We start from the raw sequence: 19023 nt of genomic DNA, 5'->3' as shown, positions 1-19023 counted from the left end.
CATTGACCCCGATATTTTCACAGGAATGTAACTTACTGCTTACTGCACATGCTCAAAGCAAGCTGGAGCCGGGTTTTTTAATCCAACCCGTTCAGATGGCTAAGATGAACCAGTTTAAAATAAAAAGCCTTCTCGAAGACAGGTCGCGAGCTGTTTTTTTTTAAACTGGTTTGTTTGCCCCACATTTGCATTCAGAAGCTAAGTTAAACTGGTTTAACGATCCCTGGGGTTTTTAAACCAGTTCAACTGAAGCGTCTGAATGGGCTATTAGTTCAGAAATTGTTTAAATGTCTAGCTATATTTCAGTATAGAGAGATTCTCTGGATCCTCTGGAAGTATCTTTATAAATTCTAGTATCATTCGTCCATGTTTTGTGACTTTTGCAAACTCAATATAGAGAATGTTTTTGATTATTCCAATAGTGAATTTTCATTTTTGGTGGTGTACTTTGAGAAACCAATTTACTGGTTGGTTGTGTGGGTAAATCTTTGACAGGCGTAGAAATCTGATTATGACGTCTTCTCTTTTGTTCTTTCAGTTTGAATGATGTGTCAAGGTCATAAAGAAGAAATATGGCATAGATGATAACGAACGACATGAATTTTGCTGATAATTAAAAAAAGAGAGATATATAGCCAAACAAAATGGCTGCCATTTTAGGAATTTTAACTTTATTTATTGGCCTGTTTGGGCAGCTGGTGTATGGGAAATATTTGGGTGGAAACCTGAATAAAATGACAATAGACAACTATACAGGAACAGTTTATATCGGGGCTGTGAATAAAATATACCAATTAGATGCCAATTTAACCACGATAGCAGAGATAGGAACAGGACCCCGGAACGATAGCCCCAACTGTTTACCTGCCACAGATTCGTGTTCCTACCCAAAACAAAGGACGGATAACTACAATAAAATTCTAGTCATCGATCGGCATCGTCAGAAACTTATCACTTGCGGTAGTATATATCAAGGTGCTTGTGAAATGAGAAATTTAGACGACATCACCAAATTTAGGGTTTTATACGACGGAAATAGTGTCACGGATTACGCTGTTGCTGCCAACGAACCCAATGCCTCAACTGTAGCCTTTGTTGCTCCAGGCCCTAATGCACAAGATGTTCTTTATGTTGGTACAGCGTATACTGGAAAAACAAGAGAAAACAAAATTTATCGCGATGAAGTGCCTGCGCTGAGTAGTCGTAGCTTAAGAAGTGAACGATTCTCATTGGCTGCCGTTACTGATGTCCTTCAAGGAAAGTCTTCTTCCATTTATCTAAAGCGCGAAGTTGCCGCCATCTATCCAATAGAATACGTGGCAGGATTCAGCTCGTTGCATTATAGTTACTTTCTCACGGTTCAGAAGGCTTCGATCCATCCTACGAGACAAATCAAAAACATCACGAAAATAGTTCATATTTGTCAAAATGATCCCAATTTCTTCTCATACGCGGACATGCCTTTAAAATGTGTTTCTGGTAACAAGGATTATAACATCATCAAAGCAGCAGCCATTGTGGTACCGTCATTGGATTTACGCGCTTCTCTGTTAATCGAACCGGAGCAAGATGTGTTAGTTGGTTTGTTCTCACGTTACGATGAGCAGTATGCGCAGACGGATTCCGCCATTTGTGTTTACAGTATGAAGGAAGTACGAACAAAGATTCTGGAAAATATCAAACTCTGTCACCAAGGTAACACGTCTGTCAGTGGAGGAGGATATATGAGAGTGGGTCCAGGTGGAAATTGCAATCAACAGGTAAGTCAAGTTCTAGTTTTTACACTCCAGTAGGATTCCTCACTAAATCATCTTACATATTGAAAAACTATACAGCAGTGATTGGTGCTCTTATCTCCTACATCAGACATATTTATACCTTGAGATCGCCGAGTACAGGAATTGGGTCAGGCAAAAATTTGGGAGGCCTGATTCTGATGTAAATATTTGTATAGCATTATTTCACACTGATTGGATTGAAACGTGGGGTGGGGGGGATGGACGAATTGCAGTGATTGGTTCTCTGATCTCCTACATCAGACATATTTTTACCTTGAAATCACTAAGTACAAGGATGGCCGAATGGGTAGCACTTGCACGTTGTATCATAAGGTCTATCATTGAGTTAACTGCCATGGTTTCGATACCCCGGTTGTACGTAACAAGGAGTGAGGTCGCCTGTCCAGCCTCGTGGGTTTTCTCTGGGTCCTCCAGTTTCCTCCCACTGTTAAAGCAAATTATGGAAATAAAATTGTACTATATGTTAGTCCCGAAATGACCTGGTTTGTTTCGAGTTGATGTTAAACCCCATCTCTCTGTATTGAAAGAGTTCTACTAAATCCCCTATATCATCGGCCAATCGTGAAAATGAACTTAAAAATAAGAACCATAAATATATGTAAGCCAGAAAAAAACAGATGTAAATAAATAGGGTGGGGAAAAAAACAGACAAATGTGTGGACACTCTAGACAACAAGAAAAAGCCATCAGAGATCGAGAATGCCTTGGTGAAGAAAAGTAGAATGTTAAACCACATTTCATTGAAGAAATATCTATGGAAGGTATTCAAGTACATATTGCGTATTTTAAACTGAAAAAAAAACCAAACATAAAACAAAATACTTCAGAATCTTTATATATATAGCCAATTGAAGTTGAATCCCAAGTTGAATTACTTCAGATCAAAGCTTAATATTCCATTACGTGTTTGAGGAAATTCTCGATCATAGCCTATATATATCACCTTTAGTTCATTATATATTTATACAGAGTGTTTTGATAGTATCTGTCTCAGTACTGATTCACCTTCTAAACATTTAAAACTTTTTATTTAATAATGCGATCCTGATCTGACTAGTACCACAATACATCAAATAACGCCTACTGTGTACCAATCATCGATCAGATAAAACGATTTATCTTAAATTATGATCTTTAAACGTAAAACGTATACCAATAAAAATCGACTAATGGATAAACCCTACCCATTTTGACAACAAAAAAATTCCCTGATAATAATCTATTGACTTAACTACTATTATTATTTCGTACAAACATCCTTTTGTCTATTTGGTCAACGGACAATAAAGTCGTATGTTAATGTGACGTGAGTTTTGGATGTCAGACGTGATAAAATTGTAGACTTAAATTTTAAACGTTAAAAAAAAGGGCTAGGCAGGTGTTAGAGGGGGATGGAGTCAGCTGTTGTACGGAAGATATGATTTAAATTTAAATTAAAATTCTTTATGTGTATGTATAATTATCCCTTACTCCACAAAATTGTTGTAGATGACTTATGATGAGTGTTTTTGGTTGGGTGGGTGTGTGGGAGATCGAAATTAGGCCAGTTACTAACTTATGGTCTGTTAGCGATCTGTTTGCTGTGTTTCGTTTTAGTTGGGTAGGGGTTGTCAAAGGAAAGGGGGCTTGCAGTCAGTTTCTTAATTGAATTAGGAGGGTTGGATGGCCGAATGGTTAGCACATGCGGGCTGTATCATAAGGTCTGTCACTGAGTCAACTGGCATGGTTTCAATTCCCCGGTTGTACGTGATGAGGAGTATGTTCGCCTGACCAACCTCGTGTGTTTTTTCCAGGTCCTTCGGTTTCCTCCCACTGCTAAAAACACCGACACGTAAGCGAATTATTGAAATAAAATTGAACCATGTGTTAGTCCCAAAATTACCTAGTTTGTGTAGAGTGGACGTTAAACCCCATTTCTCCCTCTCTAGCTCTCTCTCTCTCTCTTTTTTAATTGAATTAAAAATGCCGCCAACCAGTAAACATTTTCTACTCAATTACATTGGGGATGAAACAGGTAGCTTCATGATTAAAATTTATTAGTTTACGTTTGCTCATGTTTATTCTTGTCTTGAGAAAGTGCTAGTTCTGACAGGTGTTATCTACATGAAATGATTCTCTCTCTCCACCGTGACTGAAACACTTGTTCCTGTCGACAGATGCAAAAATATCTCACATGTTTACAAACAACAATCTTCAATAATACAAGTTGTTTTACTGCTCTTAACATACTCTTTTATCATACTTTTCATACACATATACACATGCAGAAAGAAGAAGAACAACTCTTTAAACTAATTCAATATAATGAATTTAAGAATTCCCCACTCAACAGTAGCACAATTGGTAGCAGTGAAAATTTATTTATTTGGGTTGTGTGAAAAAGGGTATCACAACCCGAAACGTTATCATTTAACAAATCTTCACTGCTACCAAGTCTGTTGTGCTACTGTTGAGTGGTGATTCTTAAATTCAATTTTATTCTCCCCTTCTGCCCCACCAGTATCTTTTGCTTGATCTAGTATCCACGCAGATGTATCAGTCTGTCCAGCTTTAGTCACCTTGTCAAGGGAGTGTTGCCGTCCCTCTTCTCGGATTCTATATAAAGAACCAAATTTGAATGAATTGCATGGTTCCTAGCAATTTAATCATGACCTAGAACTATTAAAATGATTAGGAGCTTTTGTATACCAATAATCTATGTTATTGTAACTATATTTTTGCGTTCCTACGACTGCAGCCTGTCATTGAGTCAACTGGCGTGGTTTCGATTCCACGGTTGTACGTGACAAGGAGTAGGGTCATCTGTCCAACCTCGTGGGTTTTCTCCGGGTCCATCGGATTATAGAAATAAAATTAAACCAAATGTTTGTGTCCAGTGTGTTAACCCCCCCCTCTCTCTCTCTCTCTCTCTCTCTCTCTCTCTCTCTCCCCAGCAACTGCCCAAATTTCTCTGGTCTCTGATCAAATTTCTGGTCCGCCTATTAATTTTAGATAATAAGAATAATTATTAGCCTTTTTTCTTTACTGAATTGGGATATTGAAATATGTGACATAGTTCACCATTCAACAAATATAAAACATTATTGAAGTACAAATACAGAAATCAAAGCCAGATACCATCAGTATCAGATAAATTGATGTATATTCCATTCTGGCCATCTACTCATAAAAACATGTTGAGATAAAAATAAACTTAGGATGTTATTGGATATGAAGTGTATTTAAAGATATGATAACTTTTATGGGTGTAGATATTAGTTGTCAATAAAAATCTACGGACCAGCTGATGAGAGATAGAGTTTGAGAGACCCCCTGCTGAATCCTTGCTTATAAAAAGGCAGGAGTATGGGGAGACCCCCTGGTGCATTCATGCTTATAAAATGAGGAGCTATGGGAGACCCCCTGTTGCATCGTTGCTTATAAAAACTCAGGAGTATGGGAGACCCCCTGCTGTATCCTTGCTTATAAAACACAGGAATAGAAGAGACCCCCTGCTATAAACTTGGATTATAAAATCTCCAGGAAGATCAACTACTCTCCTGGTAGCCTCATCAAATATAAAGTACAATATCAAATTGACTAGAATTGTTTCTACAGGTTATTTACAATAGAATCATTAAATCAAGCCTCTATTTTAAAGCACTGATATAATCTTTGTAGTAATTCTTCTCATAAATTTATAGGTCGCCTGTCTAACTCCTTGTCGTCTGGTTTCCACCCTCTGCTAAAGACCCCTGTGTGCAGTCGAATTATTGAAATGTATTGAACAATATGTTAGTCATAAATAGCCTAATTTATGTCGAGTGGACATTAAACCCCATTTCTCTATCTCTCATAAACATAAAATTTGGAGATGGAAAATGCATGCCTTCTTAGGATAAAGGCGACTTAGCTTCTATTCCCATCCCTGCCTTCATATCAGGGCCGTTTTTTGGCACATTTCACCCATTCTCCTGCACTAGAAAGGGGCCCCACAGCTCACCAAATTAAAATTTTTCCAGGCAATCCCATTCATAGTGTGTATTATGTATTAATCAATTACTAGTTGTGAAGTAAAGCATAGTTGGCCTTAAATCTGTAACTTCAGGCCTCTGAAACTGATGAAACCCAGATTTTCTACAACTGGCCCTGCTTCATATGCCTAATTGGTGCATAAAAGGATGTTAAACCCCATTTTGATTTCTATTCTACTTCCTTTGTTTATACTATTTCTCTATGCAATGGATGTTTTAGCCACCTAGCTGCTGGCCACAAATTAAAAGGTTCCAAATTAGATTGTACATATTTTTTTTTAAAAATAATTTAAATGCAGTTGAACGTCATAGTAACTGACGGTTATAAGCAGATAGTTCATATTCTGGGTGTTGATGAAAGAGCTTTATGGAGTCAAGTAATTTGAAACATGTCCATTTGTCTGGTCACTTTGTAATGTTCTTTTGGTCTTCATAAATTTGACCAGTCGCAGAAATGATAAAGTTGAAAGATTAAAACTGTTTTAAACAGATAGGACCAGTTGTAAAGTATTTTAAATCAAGTCAAGCAGTCAAAGGTGTTAAAATATTGATGAAACTAAGCCTAATCACCTGTTAATTGAACCCCCAACATCATCAAATTCTCATTTTACCTCAGAGTTCTAGTTTTCCTTTATCAGCTAAAAATTTTATCATGACCTGTTAATATTTCTAATCTCAAGATAAGAACATCCAGCTGTTTTTATACATTTAATATGAAATTACTCCCTGGAGATTTTATGAGTTTGAGTCTTTGATATTTAAGTTTGTGTTTAATATATTTGGATCAAACAAATTTATTCTATTGCCAATTTGTACGTTTGCTTGGTGCAAAACAAAAATTCCTTTCAAATTTAGAGGTGGTGGAATAAATATTTACAACATCATTTTTAAAAGAATGTTTTTTTTGTCAATAATACAAATAGCTATATCCATGAGTGTCGTGCATGATGCAGAATATGCATACTATTTAGAACACCTGATGTCATTTCATCATTTGGGTGAGTGGGTTGACGAATAGTTAACGTGTGCATGTTTTATCAGAAGGTTTGTTATTGAGTCAACTGGCGTGGTTTTGATTCCCTGCTGGTACGTGACAAGGAGTAGGGTTGCCTGTCCAACCTCATGGGTTCTCTGGTTTTCTCCCACTGTGTTAGTCCCAAAATGCCCTAGTTTGTGTCAAGTGGACCTTAAACCCCATCTCTCTCTCTCTCTCTCTCTCTCTCTCTCTGTCTGTCTGTCTGTCTCTCTGTCTCTCTCTGTCTCTCGTTTGAGAAGTTTCCATAGCTAACAAATTTTGCATTTTGTGTAAAAGTAAAGCAATTTTAAGCCGACACCATCAGATAGCCCTAGCTAAGAAAAAAGCCTTGGTTTTTTAAACTGGTTTATTTGCATACTTTTGCTTTCAGACAACAAAATTAGCAACTGTCACCAGTTTCTCTTATGTATCTCAATATAGCAAATAAATGATTAAATATGATTTTGATGAAATCCTCTACCTTAGGGCCGATCAACTAACTCAATATACGTGATACATTTTCAAACAACTTAAACCCATGGAGATCGGTGTCCCAAGTTGTATTATACAGTGTCTTGGATAAAACCAGAGTTCAATTTTATAAAAATAATGTGCAGGTGAAATTTACCTAAATAATTAAATATGATTTTGATAAAAACAACCTGAAAAATTCCCACTTTTTAAGAATTTACATCTCAAGTTTATCAAGTTCTAAATTTAATAAAAATTTAACAATTTCAATAATCTCCATCATTTTCAGGATATGATAAACCTAGACAAAATAATATTGTTAATGAATGCCATTAGTCTGGGTTAGGATAAACTGACTTTAATATCAACTGTGGAAGTTTTAGTATGATTGGCACCAGATTTTGAATGTTAATTATTTAATTCTGTCGTCCATGAAAGAAGCCACATGGTATTGTAGAATGATATAAACATTAGATTTGATGGGATTTCTAAATATATCCAAGTTCAGTAGATACAGGAGTCATTAACTTGTTGATTTAACAGGGAAACAGTCGTATAATATCTCAACAACTCCGTGATTTAATGACTGCTAAGTTTCTCTCTATTGGTGTGAAGTTTATAGTTTGTTGTGAACATTGTGGCCCCTTTTATCAGTGTTAATGAAGCTAAACAGAGTCGTTATACTTGGAGATTAATGGTTCCAGTCGCCCGTCTGCTCTCATTATCTATCATAAACATATATATACAATAGGTCCACAATGTTTATAATATATTAACTATGATTGGTTCATTAAATTCAGCCGGGTGTTTAGATCTGTTTAGATCGAAACCTCCAGAAACAAGTCTTACTTTGTACCCGTGACTTCTGAGGAGTTTCTCGGCCATCTTTATTTAAATATTGTCTAGAGTTTCAGTTTGATGGAGACCAGATGCAGACCTACCTCTTCAAACTTTGAATTTTTTTCTTTTTAATTTCTGGATAATTTTACAAAATTCTTGGCAATTTGGCCAAAAAGCAAGATATGTAAATGTGAAATGAAATTGAGTTCTTCCCACATACGTAAGTCGCCGTGAATCTGCAACTATTTAATCATGTTGTCAAAATCTTGAACTTAATTCAAATCAGAACCGACATTAATAAGCAAAGTTAAGTAGAGGAACTGGCATTTGATTGCACGTTCAGGCAGATTTAACATGCCGCCTGTCTTGAAACATTGCAGAACAAATTTCAATAATTTGGATTAGCATATAAAAAATGTTACACTCAAGGTGAAATAAAGGGAGAAGTTTATATCCATTTGTATAAAGGACAAACACGTGAAATGCGTCCTATACTGTACTTTAATAATACAGTCTTGTCAGTCTTGTTGCTTGAGGAACGGGGATCACGGTGGCTAAGTGGGTAAGGCGCTGGCTCCCTAGCCTGGAGGTCGGGTGTTCGATCCCTGCATTGGCCGAGAAAGTTCATCCACTTGTCAGTGATGCAGGACGGAGGGCCTGACAAGGACAGCTGTCTAGTCATTCGGATGAGACGAAAAACCGAGGTCCTGTGTACACATTGGCGTGCACGTTAAAGATCCCTTGACAGTTGGAATTCGATATAAGAGTAGGCTGTAGTGCCGCTGTCCGGGCAAAATTACCCTCATAGCACACTGTATGGCGTATGCCCGTCTTCATTAGCCCAGTTCGGAGCAAAACAGTAGGACGTTAAACCCCATTTCATTTCATTTCATTTGCTTGAGGAACATTATCTATATCGGTACTTTTAAAATTTTGATTTGGTCCCCAACCGTATCACTGACCTGCCTGCACTGTACAGAGATTCAACCAACTGGTAGTATTTTCAGTAAGGAGTTAAAGATTTTATATTAAGAGATAGCCATTCTTGATATACCAGTTTAAAATTAGTTAAAATTGAGTATATTGAAAATTTCGGTCAAATTACTTTATTCTGAGCAAAGTTATCACTGTTTGGAGTTTTGACAAGATGTGTGCATTGTGGTAACCCAGGGCACTGATATATTCAAGACTTGGCCTCGCTTTCCAATTTTTAAATTAAATTTTTAATTGGTAAAGTGTTCTAATCTAGTTAAAATCAAGAGTTGATTATGATCTTGTTTTGTTAATTAATGTCTAATTAATAATTTATAGAACATTTCAGGCCTAAAGAAACACCTGCAATGGGTAGATTTAGCTCTTGCATAATGCATGTTTAATATATCACATTCTTCGATTTTAGGTATTTAAAACAATATGATTACCTTCCCTTCTACGCGGTATATCTTCAAAGATGTATTCCAGTAGGTGTCAGGTCTTTTTCCAAACTAGCACATCGCATGCCCTATTACCATCAGAAGATGCTAATTGTAGGCCGGTTGGGGAGGTTCTGGTATTCCCGGAGTCCAAAATGGCCGCTCTATATAAATAAGTATTTTTGGGAATACTAACCCTAACCCTTTTAAGTCTGGTAAATTGGATCTAAGTTCAGTCTTCTTGAAAGGGTTACGGTTGGGGTTAGTATTCCCCAAAATTCTTATTTATATAACGCAGCCATTTTGGATTCCGGATACATCCGAATCTCCTCAACCGGCCTCAATTAGCATCTCCCATTACCATCATCATCTTTTATCTGGTTGGTGCAAAAACGTAGGTTGTTAGACCCCATTTCATCTCGATTAACTGATATTTGTTGACAGTAATTATTTGCTGAGAATTCTGAAATATCACAAATTTTCATTCATTTCTGGTAAGATCAGAAAATAACAACTCTCTGTCTGCCATTCTTTGCATATTTATCTTTTCATCGCCATTATTTTCCAAAATGGTGCTGTGAAAATGTTACATGTGGTATTTTTTTTTTCACCAGGATTTCTCAGACAATTTATGTGTTGAAAGATGCACCATTATTATCGAGAAATAAAAGTTTTATTTTTGGAAGATAATTTAGGTTAATGGTAGGATATAGTTACACATGGGAAATTACAGATTTGTTAGTTCACTTCTGCTTTTCTTTAGTGCTCCGGCACTTTTTAAGCTGACAAGGAAGTATTGACTATTTATTGGGATGGGATGGGATGAAAATTTAGATCCACTCATGTACAAATTCACATGTACATTAAAAGACCCCATGGCAGTTTGAATCAAAGATGAGTAGGCGAAAATGTTTCTGTCTGTGCAAAATTATCTAGACATTTTTAAACATACATGGTACAAATTATAATGTACTTTAAAGAACCCTTGGCAGTTTGAATTCAAAGAAAACACTGCCTGGGCAGAATTCTCCTACCTGATCCACTATGGCTTTCTTCATGAAATAACATATTTGACATTGCTATACATGTACTATAAAGGGGGGTTGGGTGGTTTAACGCATGAAATCATAAGGTCTGTTATTGAGTCAAGTGACATGGTTTCGATTCCTCGCTTCTATGTGACAAGGAATAGGGTCGCCTGTCCAAACTCTTGGTTTTTCGTTGGGTCCTTCAGTTTCCTCCCACTGCTAAAGACCCCTACGCGAAATCGAATTGTTCAGATAGAATAGAACCATGAATTAGTCCCGAAATGACCTAGTTTGTGTCGAGTGGATGTTAAACCCCATTACTTTCTCTCTCCTTCTAAAAAAAATATACATTACATACATATGTAAATGACGGGCTCAATCATGCCCTTGAACAAAATTCTTCGGCACATGTTTTGTCTACAGTAGCTTTCACACTACCATTATAAAACAATTCCTGACACTCTAAATTATTTTTATAAAATAAACAGTCATGACATGTTTTATGAGATTGACATTTGCTTCCATATTGAAAGATGTTGTAGGTGGCCTAGTAGATAAGAACAGATTTTACTATGAAGACTAATTTGTGTGATGAAAAAATATGAATGTGAAAAAAAAATATTTTATAATTTTATTGGTTCTATTCAAACAGATAAAGTAGCAACATAGCTGTACGCGTAGAAATGGGATGTACGCCAATTGAAAGCTTTATTAGATGTTTAACACTAAAAAAAACTATGAAAGAATTAAAAAAACTACCTACTTTAAACTCAGCAAGACTTGTGTTAAATAAAAATATACATGGTTTTCATTTATTAAAAATTGTGAATAGATAAAATCAAATATAGACTTATAAACATACTATAATCATTTAATGTCCCCGCTCCCCCCCCCCCCCGAAAAAAATAAATAATAAAGGCATAGATGGAACTTCTTTAAATAAGCTAAGAATATATGCAAATATCAAAGTAATATAAATTATAAAAATTATTTACATATGATTAAAAATCGAAAACACGGAAAAGCAATAACAAATCTAAGAATAAGCGCACATAAATTGAAAATTGAAATAGTGAGATATATAAAATTAGACGTAAAAGATCATTTATGTATTACTAGAAGAATGCCCGGCTTCGCTCGGGGGTCATAACCCTGAAACCGGAAGTGATAGATTAACGCCACCTGGCCTATGTTACTCCCCAGTCCGAGCTACCCCAATACCCCAAATTTCAGACTCGGGGCAGACCTAGTGTAGCTGCCAACCCCGAACAGACAGACAAACAGACAAACGACAGTCACAAATATTAGTATAGAAGATAGATATGCCAGGATTTAAAGGACGAAATTGTTTTAAAACAAATTGCAAAAAAACAAAAAAATGGTCTAATATTTGCCTTTTGTTCATTAGGTCTGTCAATGAGTCAAGTGGCATTGATCCCACACTTGTTTTTGACAAAGAGTAGTGTTGCCTCCGGGTCCTCCAGTTTCACAGAATACCAGAACAAGCCAATGGCTTATATAAATTGGCTTTATCCTTAACCTGAGAGACCATATGTTAGTCGCAAAGTAACCTAGTTATTCTTATAAAGATAGTCCATAACCTAGTTATTCTTACAAAGATAGACCATATGTTAGTCCCAAGATGACCTATTTATTATGTAACACAAGTAGGTGAGTTATGATGGTTATAAAGTTCACTAGATTAGATCAGTTTATGAGATGTTTTTATAAGATGGCGTTTCAAGATTCAAGCCTACTATTTCTACGTTTGGATGTTTATATAGCTTTAACCTTTTATTTATAATGTCTTGCTTCGTTCCGCGTACATCTTGAACCGTATTCCCATGAAGCACAGAATGGCAGAAGAGATTTTTTTGGCAACTTTTCCCTGCGTATATAATAATCAACTATTAGATAACGAGACGAGACAGGATCTGGCGTGAAACACAATCTACGAATTGGTTTACAAAGATAAAACCCTCATTTTGATATTTACGTTTATTCGCGGCAGGAAGTGCCGAGCAGAAGTCAACCCAAAAGCACAAAGTACAGGTTTCCAAGGTTTCCCGATTTCATAATAAATACAATTCTGGGTGGGATGATTAATATGTTGTTTTTAAAAAAGACAGTGAACTCGGGTGTTAGTGTGTTTGATAAACTCGTTTGATAAACTCTTTCCAGAAACGTGGAGTTTTTGAAAGTACAGGTTTCCAAGGTTTCCCGATTTCATAATAAATACAATTCTGGGTGGGATGATTAATATGTTATTTTTAAAAAAGACAGTGAACTTAGTGTTTGGTGTGTTGGAAAAACTCTCTCCAGAAACATCAGAGAGTTTAAAGAAAGTTAAAACAGTGGATATGAAAAACAGCTGCTAAAATATTAGACTTTCACATTTGAAAGTTATTATGCTGGAAGTTTGAAATGAGGTCAACTGCAACCTGTTTTGGAAGGCTGAAATGTCATAACATGGTTGTCGGGGTAACTGTAAACATGTCTGGTTTATATTCTGTGGTGGAAATATTACAATCTTTGGTGCCCAAATAGTTCACATTCTCACTAACTGATCCGTAAAATAGTTTTGAAATAGTTTTGAAATATTTGTGTTGAATTTTAACAGTAGTGGTACATACTTGAATTCTTAGACCATGACTGGTTTAATTTTAAACACTTGCTACTGGTGTTTATAATAATATACTCATAGGTTATCTATATAGGTGGTAATATAAAGGCAATGATCCTCGTTTGCATATAGGGAGCCATGGTGGCTAAGTGGGTAAGACGCTGGCTCGATAGTCTGGAGGTCGGGTGTTCCATTCCTGCATTGGCCGAGAAAGTTCATCAGGATTTTTTGACATGGTTTCTCGTTGTCAGTGGTGCAGGATTGAGGGCCTGATAAGGACAGCTGTCTAGTCATGAAAAACAGAGATCCTGTGTACACATTGGCGTGCACATAAAAGATCCTTTGACAGTTGGAATTCGATACATACGAGTAGGCCAAAGTGCTGCTGCCCTGGCAAAATTTCCCTCATAGCACACTGTATGGTGTATGCTGGTCTTCATTAGCCCAGTTCGGAGCAGAACAGTAGGACGTTAAACCCCATTTCTTTTTATTTGCATATAATCAGACAATATCTAATTTTCCACGGTTTAATTGACGTTAAAAAAGCCAAGTCTCTAACTCAGTCTTTGACATTGAAAACACAAATTATTTGTCAATTTAAATCAACATTGATTTCGTGATCTTACAGGGAGAAGATGGGCTTCAGATATCTAAAATTTAAGACAAAATAATCATTTTACTATTGGTACACAAATCATGTACCATAATACATTTCACCGCCATTTGTAACAAGGGTCTCGAAGAACGAGGCTAGACATATTCCACAAGTCAAGTCAAATGGTGACGCCATATTCTTATCTGGAGGGCATGGGCAATAAATACTATTGGTGTAGACTGGAATAATCAGACGCTAGAGATCAAAGCAGTTGTAATTACTTGAAAAAAAAAAGAAAAATGTATATCTGCAATGACCTTGGTTAGTTTCAAACAATGATGGTAATTTTATCCGAGAGATAGGATGTATTGTATTGACGACCTGAAGTATCGGAATGTGAGAATAAAAGGAGATTATTTTAGTAACTTGTACTAGTTCTAATTAACGTCGCGTAATCAATACTATCCACGACTGATTCACTTAACGACCTTTAACCTTTACAGAAAAACAATCGTTAAAAATACATGTCAAATGGGGGTAGGGTGACTGATAAATGACTGGATGAAAAAGGATTTGAATGATGCGTTTGACTTTGGTCATTTCTTGACTAACATATAAATTTTTTTACTACTGAGAGCGTGGAAGGGTGGGGGGGGGAGGTGTGGGTTGAGTTGAGTCAGGGAGAGGGATCAGATATATTGTCTACTCAAGGCAGACTAGATCATTTTGAGACCAGGAGTAGGGTCGCCTGTTCAACCTCGTGGGTTTTCTCTGGATCCCACAGTTTCCTCCCACTATTAAAGACACCTACGCACAACCAGATTATTGAAATAATATGCTTGTCTTGAAATGATCTAGTTTGTGCCTAGTGGACGTTAAACCCCATTTCTCTCTCTCTCCATGCATAAAATTACTCGGCCAGCTCCCCACCAGAACAGAAATATGGGTGGGGAGTATTCTGTCATAACTGGGAAATATGCTTCAGGGTTTAACAAATGAAATGAAATGGGGTTTAACGTCCTACTTTTCTGCTCCTAACCTGGGCTAATGTAGACGGGCATACGCCAAACAATGTGCTATGAGGGAAATTTTTGCCCGGGCAGCAGCGCTACGGCCTACTCTTATATCGAATTCCAACTGCCAAGGGATCTTTTACGTGCACGCCAATGTGTACACGGGACCTTGGTTTTTCGTAACATCCGAACGACTAGACAGCTGTCCTTGTCAGGCCCTCCGTCCTGCATCACTGACAAGGGGAAACCATGCCGGAAAATCGTGACGAACTTTCTCGGCCAATGCAGGGATCTAACACCCGACCTCCAGGCTAGTGAGCCAGCGTCTTACCCACTTAGCCACGTGATCCCCCTTCAAGGTTTAACTACATTACTGTACTAAGATCATATATCTGAAATATTTATTATTTCAAGATATTTTAGAATTCTATGGTTATCACCTTGATATGGTTTTCATACCAAATGATCTTTCTGGTGTCTAGATATCTCCTGCCGTTATCTTAAATATCGACTCCACAAACTTCTGATATCAAATCTCCGTAAAACAACTTTATAAGCTGGCTAATCACGATTATTCTGACATCTTTAATGCAGAATATGATAATCGAGAAACGTTTGCGATTCAATGAAAAGGTCATAAAGAAATAAACCACTTTTTTGACTGATAAAAATGAAGTTCTTGTCTCAAATCTTTAGCCCCTTAATAAATCGGTATTGAAACAAAACAAAAGGCCCAGGGGTCTATTCATGAAAACTTAAAACTAATATATTATTACATTTCAGTATTTTTATAGTGTTATGAACAAATTGGTAACAGGGGTCTATTCATGGAAACTTAAAACTAAAATATTATAACATTTCAGTATTTTTATAGGGTTATGAACAAATTGGTAAGGAAACAAAAGGCTGAATGACCTCATTCTTTAATACGTAAACAATATAGCCGTTCCATTGCTGACAATCAAAATCCCAGTCCAAATTGTGGCTTTTTGCCAATTGAGATGGAGCATTCTTAAATTATTTAAGTTTAAGACTTCTCTAATCAGCTTGAGGGGTATAGAAGAACATGTTGTTGTCAAAAATATTAAAAACATTTGATCTGTTAAAAATGGATTGCCAATAAGCTGTCAAAACTGAAATTTCATGAAATTCCCATGGTTGAAACATCAGAAACATGTGGCAACATTTTATGGGTTTGATATTCATTTCGTCATTTCTCGTTACAAACTGCCACAAGAGGTTTTCCTGGATTTTGACTTTGGTTTGATTTCAAAGGTTTCTTCGTTGACATTGACAAGTTACACCTCCCAAAAATGACACGTCATTTACTGAAAAGTTGAAATGTTATATGATCATTTCCTGATTTTAAGATGAATTTTTGTTGACAGGACAAATGGCATTTATTGATGAAGTGTCTGATTCCTTGCCAGAAAAAGTTCAATATATTTTTTTTTTATATAATTTTGGCCACCACGGCCACGCCATTGAAATATTAATCTCAGTATCTTAAAAACTGGAATGTCATTTGATTCAATTTACTAAAATGAAGCTCTGTTATCCATCATTACATTTTGAATAAATGGGGAAAGGAAAAAAAAAAACAATTTCACGAAAGGAGCAAATTGCATGAGATGACAAAATTCTAAAAATCAAAGATAATTTGTCCCTGGTGTTGAAACTTGTCCTATCTGGTGTTTCTGTGTAGAAATTGTTTCCCCAAGAGTTGCCGCAGCCATACAACTGTTGCTGTTGGTTGCCGAGGGAAACCAGTAGTGTGTTGGAATGATGTTGAATGAATTCTATTACTAAAGGAAATTACATCATCTGTCACTGTCGGCCATCTGTCTTACCCCGGGACGAGATTACTACACCACTTGTGACACCACTGCCACTGGACCGAATGACAACCCTGTGACCGATTATTGCACCTAACACATTTGAAAGCCAGCACTTTGAAAAATTACGGCTTTTGTTTTAAATACAGGTGATTCTCAAGATGGCACTAGACTAATTGTCACTGTGACTGATAACATCAATTTTAAATGGTCCACAAGATGACAAGCATCGAGACCGTCTCAAGTTCTTCGGTCTGCTAGTCTTGGACTGCAAATTGACAAATTCCTGGATGAAAAAGTGCACAAATTTAATCCCCAGAACTCTAATGGCTCTTAACATTTTGTTTCTTTCAAGTGTTTTTTTTTATTCCAATAACTTAATGTCACATTTTGATTGGAGTTACTGTATACCCTTGAGTATTAGTTCACTAAGATTTACTTTGTTTCTGCCCTGCTTATGAGGAATGTATTTGTAATGTATTGACTGTTTGCCTTCTGACTTGGATGGGGGTTTGCCTTCTGATTGGGGCAGGGGTTTGTCTTCTGTCTGGGATGGGGGTTTGCCTTCTGACTGGGATGGGGGTTTGCCTTCTGACTGGGGTGGTGGTTTGCTTTCTGACTGGGGTGGTAGCTTGCCTTCTGCATGGGTTGGGGGCTTGCCTTCTGACTGGGGTGGGGGTTTGATGGCCAGATTAGTTAGTATCAAAATGGCTGAGGTTTAGGATGGGTTTTAAATCTCTCATCCACTTTTTACTCAGATCTTTTTGAGACTAACATGAAGTATTTTTTTGTATTATATGCTTAAGTATGCAATACCATGGACTGTTTCATGAAACATCTGGTACTAGTTCTTGTTTAAGTGACGGGGGAGGGGTTGTGTGGTCTAGTGGTTTAACATGCGTGTGTGTGAAATTACCAGCTCTGTCATTGGGTCAAGCGGCGTGGTTTTGGTTTCCCGCTTGTACATGACAAGGAGAAGAGTCGTCTGTCCAAACTCATGGGTTTTCTCCAGGTCCTCCGGTTTCCTCCTACTGCTAAAAACCACTACACACAAGAAAATTATTGAAATAAAATTGAACCATATGTTAGTCCTGAAAGGACTTAGTTTGTGTCAAGTGGACATTAAAACTTTCTCTCTCTCTCAGTTTAAGCGTCAAAGTTTTAATACAGATTTGTAATTAATAACCCCAAAAAACATTTTGACATGTGTAAATGCCAAATATTTATGCCGATTTTATCTTTTCATATTTGCAGCTAATTGTGATGAGGTTTAAGAGTCGTGTAATTACTGGAATCGGATCAATCAAACATAATCACTCATATTCAACTTTAATTATCTCCGTTTATTGATTAACTCATTTCTACATTATTTTAATGGCTAATTATTTACCAATATTTGACAGCTGATCAACAGATACGGGAGGGATACGTGTAAATGTGTTTGGTGTCTGACGTCGGCTGTAAACTAGCCTTCATATAATTTTACACTATCTGTGACCTCCATACTCCTGCACTCAGTCTCTTTCGGCTTGTTTTGACAGTCCGCAGCGTCATGTTCAACACCAGTTGAAGCAAGTTTCTGGAATTGAACCATAATCGACTTGTGTTTTATTTGCCTTTTATAATGACATGCATTAGATTTATTAAATAAAATAAAAAATTGAATCTGTCAAATTAAAAATGGATGATGTTGTTTATATAGGCACTAAAGTAATTGATTAGCTAATCACTCTCTCTACTCCAGTAGATAACGCAGGAAAATTATACAATAAAATACAGACAACACAAAACAGTGCACAAATATATCTCAGGTTACTCTCTATGGAGAGCTCAATCTCGCAGTGTCTTTAAACAAAAACTCAAAAACTACCTATCTGCTGCCAACCTTCTGTTTTTTCTCCTAGGTAAACTCCCACTGTTTTAAGACCCCTGTTAATACAGAAACAAATTATTGAAATAAAATTACATACTAGGTTATGTCAAGTGTACGTTAAACCTCTCACTATTCTATTACTGTAAGACAGTTTTCGTTGAGACCAGATTAAAAGAGTAATAGCCAACAGGGGTCTAGAGATTTGATAAATATATTCTAGATTAAAACCAATTTAGGGATTTGAATGGATCTTTATCAAGGGTTTAAAATGAAATTACAAGTACAAGGGTCAGCTGAATAAATAAAAGCACATTTCTTCTTTATGTTTAAACCGAATGGAGGACAATATCTTACATAACTAGCACATGTCAGCCCAAACCACACAATAGTCAGACCAGTGATTTGATAAATATATAGTAGATTAAAAACGATTTAGGGATTTGAATGGATCTTCATCAAGGGTTTATAATGAGAGAGAGAGAAATGGGGTTTAACGTCCACTCGAA

At 36.6% G+C, this 19023-nt stretch overlaps 1 protein-coding gene across 6 annotated transcripts in view; it reads left to right on the top strand.

Moving 5' to 3' along the window:
* Nucleotides 1–19023, top strand: part of LOC126827498 (plexin-B) — a 310132-nt gene that overhangs the window by 244833 nt on the left and 46276 nt on the right. For all 6 annotated transcript variants that reach the window (XM_056102566.1, XM_050556896.2, XM_056102565.1 and 3 more), the window contains one exon: nt 539–1760. In XM_056102566.1, coding sequence (XP_055958541.1) covers nt 645–1760 — 1116 coding nt within the window. In that variant the 5' untranslated portion in view covers nt 539–644. The remainder of the gene's footprint in view (nt 1–538; nt 1761–19023) is intronic.

This window comes from Patella vulgata, chromosome 7 (genome assembly GCF_932274485.2).
Source record: "Patella vulgata chromosome 7, xgPatVulg1.2, whole genome shotgun sequence".
NCBI classification, from domain to species: Eukaryota; Metazoa; Mollusca; class Gastropoda; family Patellidae; genus Patella; species Patella vulgata.
The sequence above is the reverse complement of the archived record's forward strand: the minus strand, read 5'-3'. Positions and strand labels throughout refer to the sequence as shown.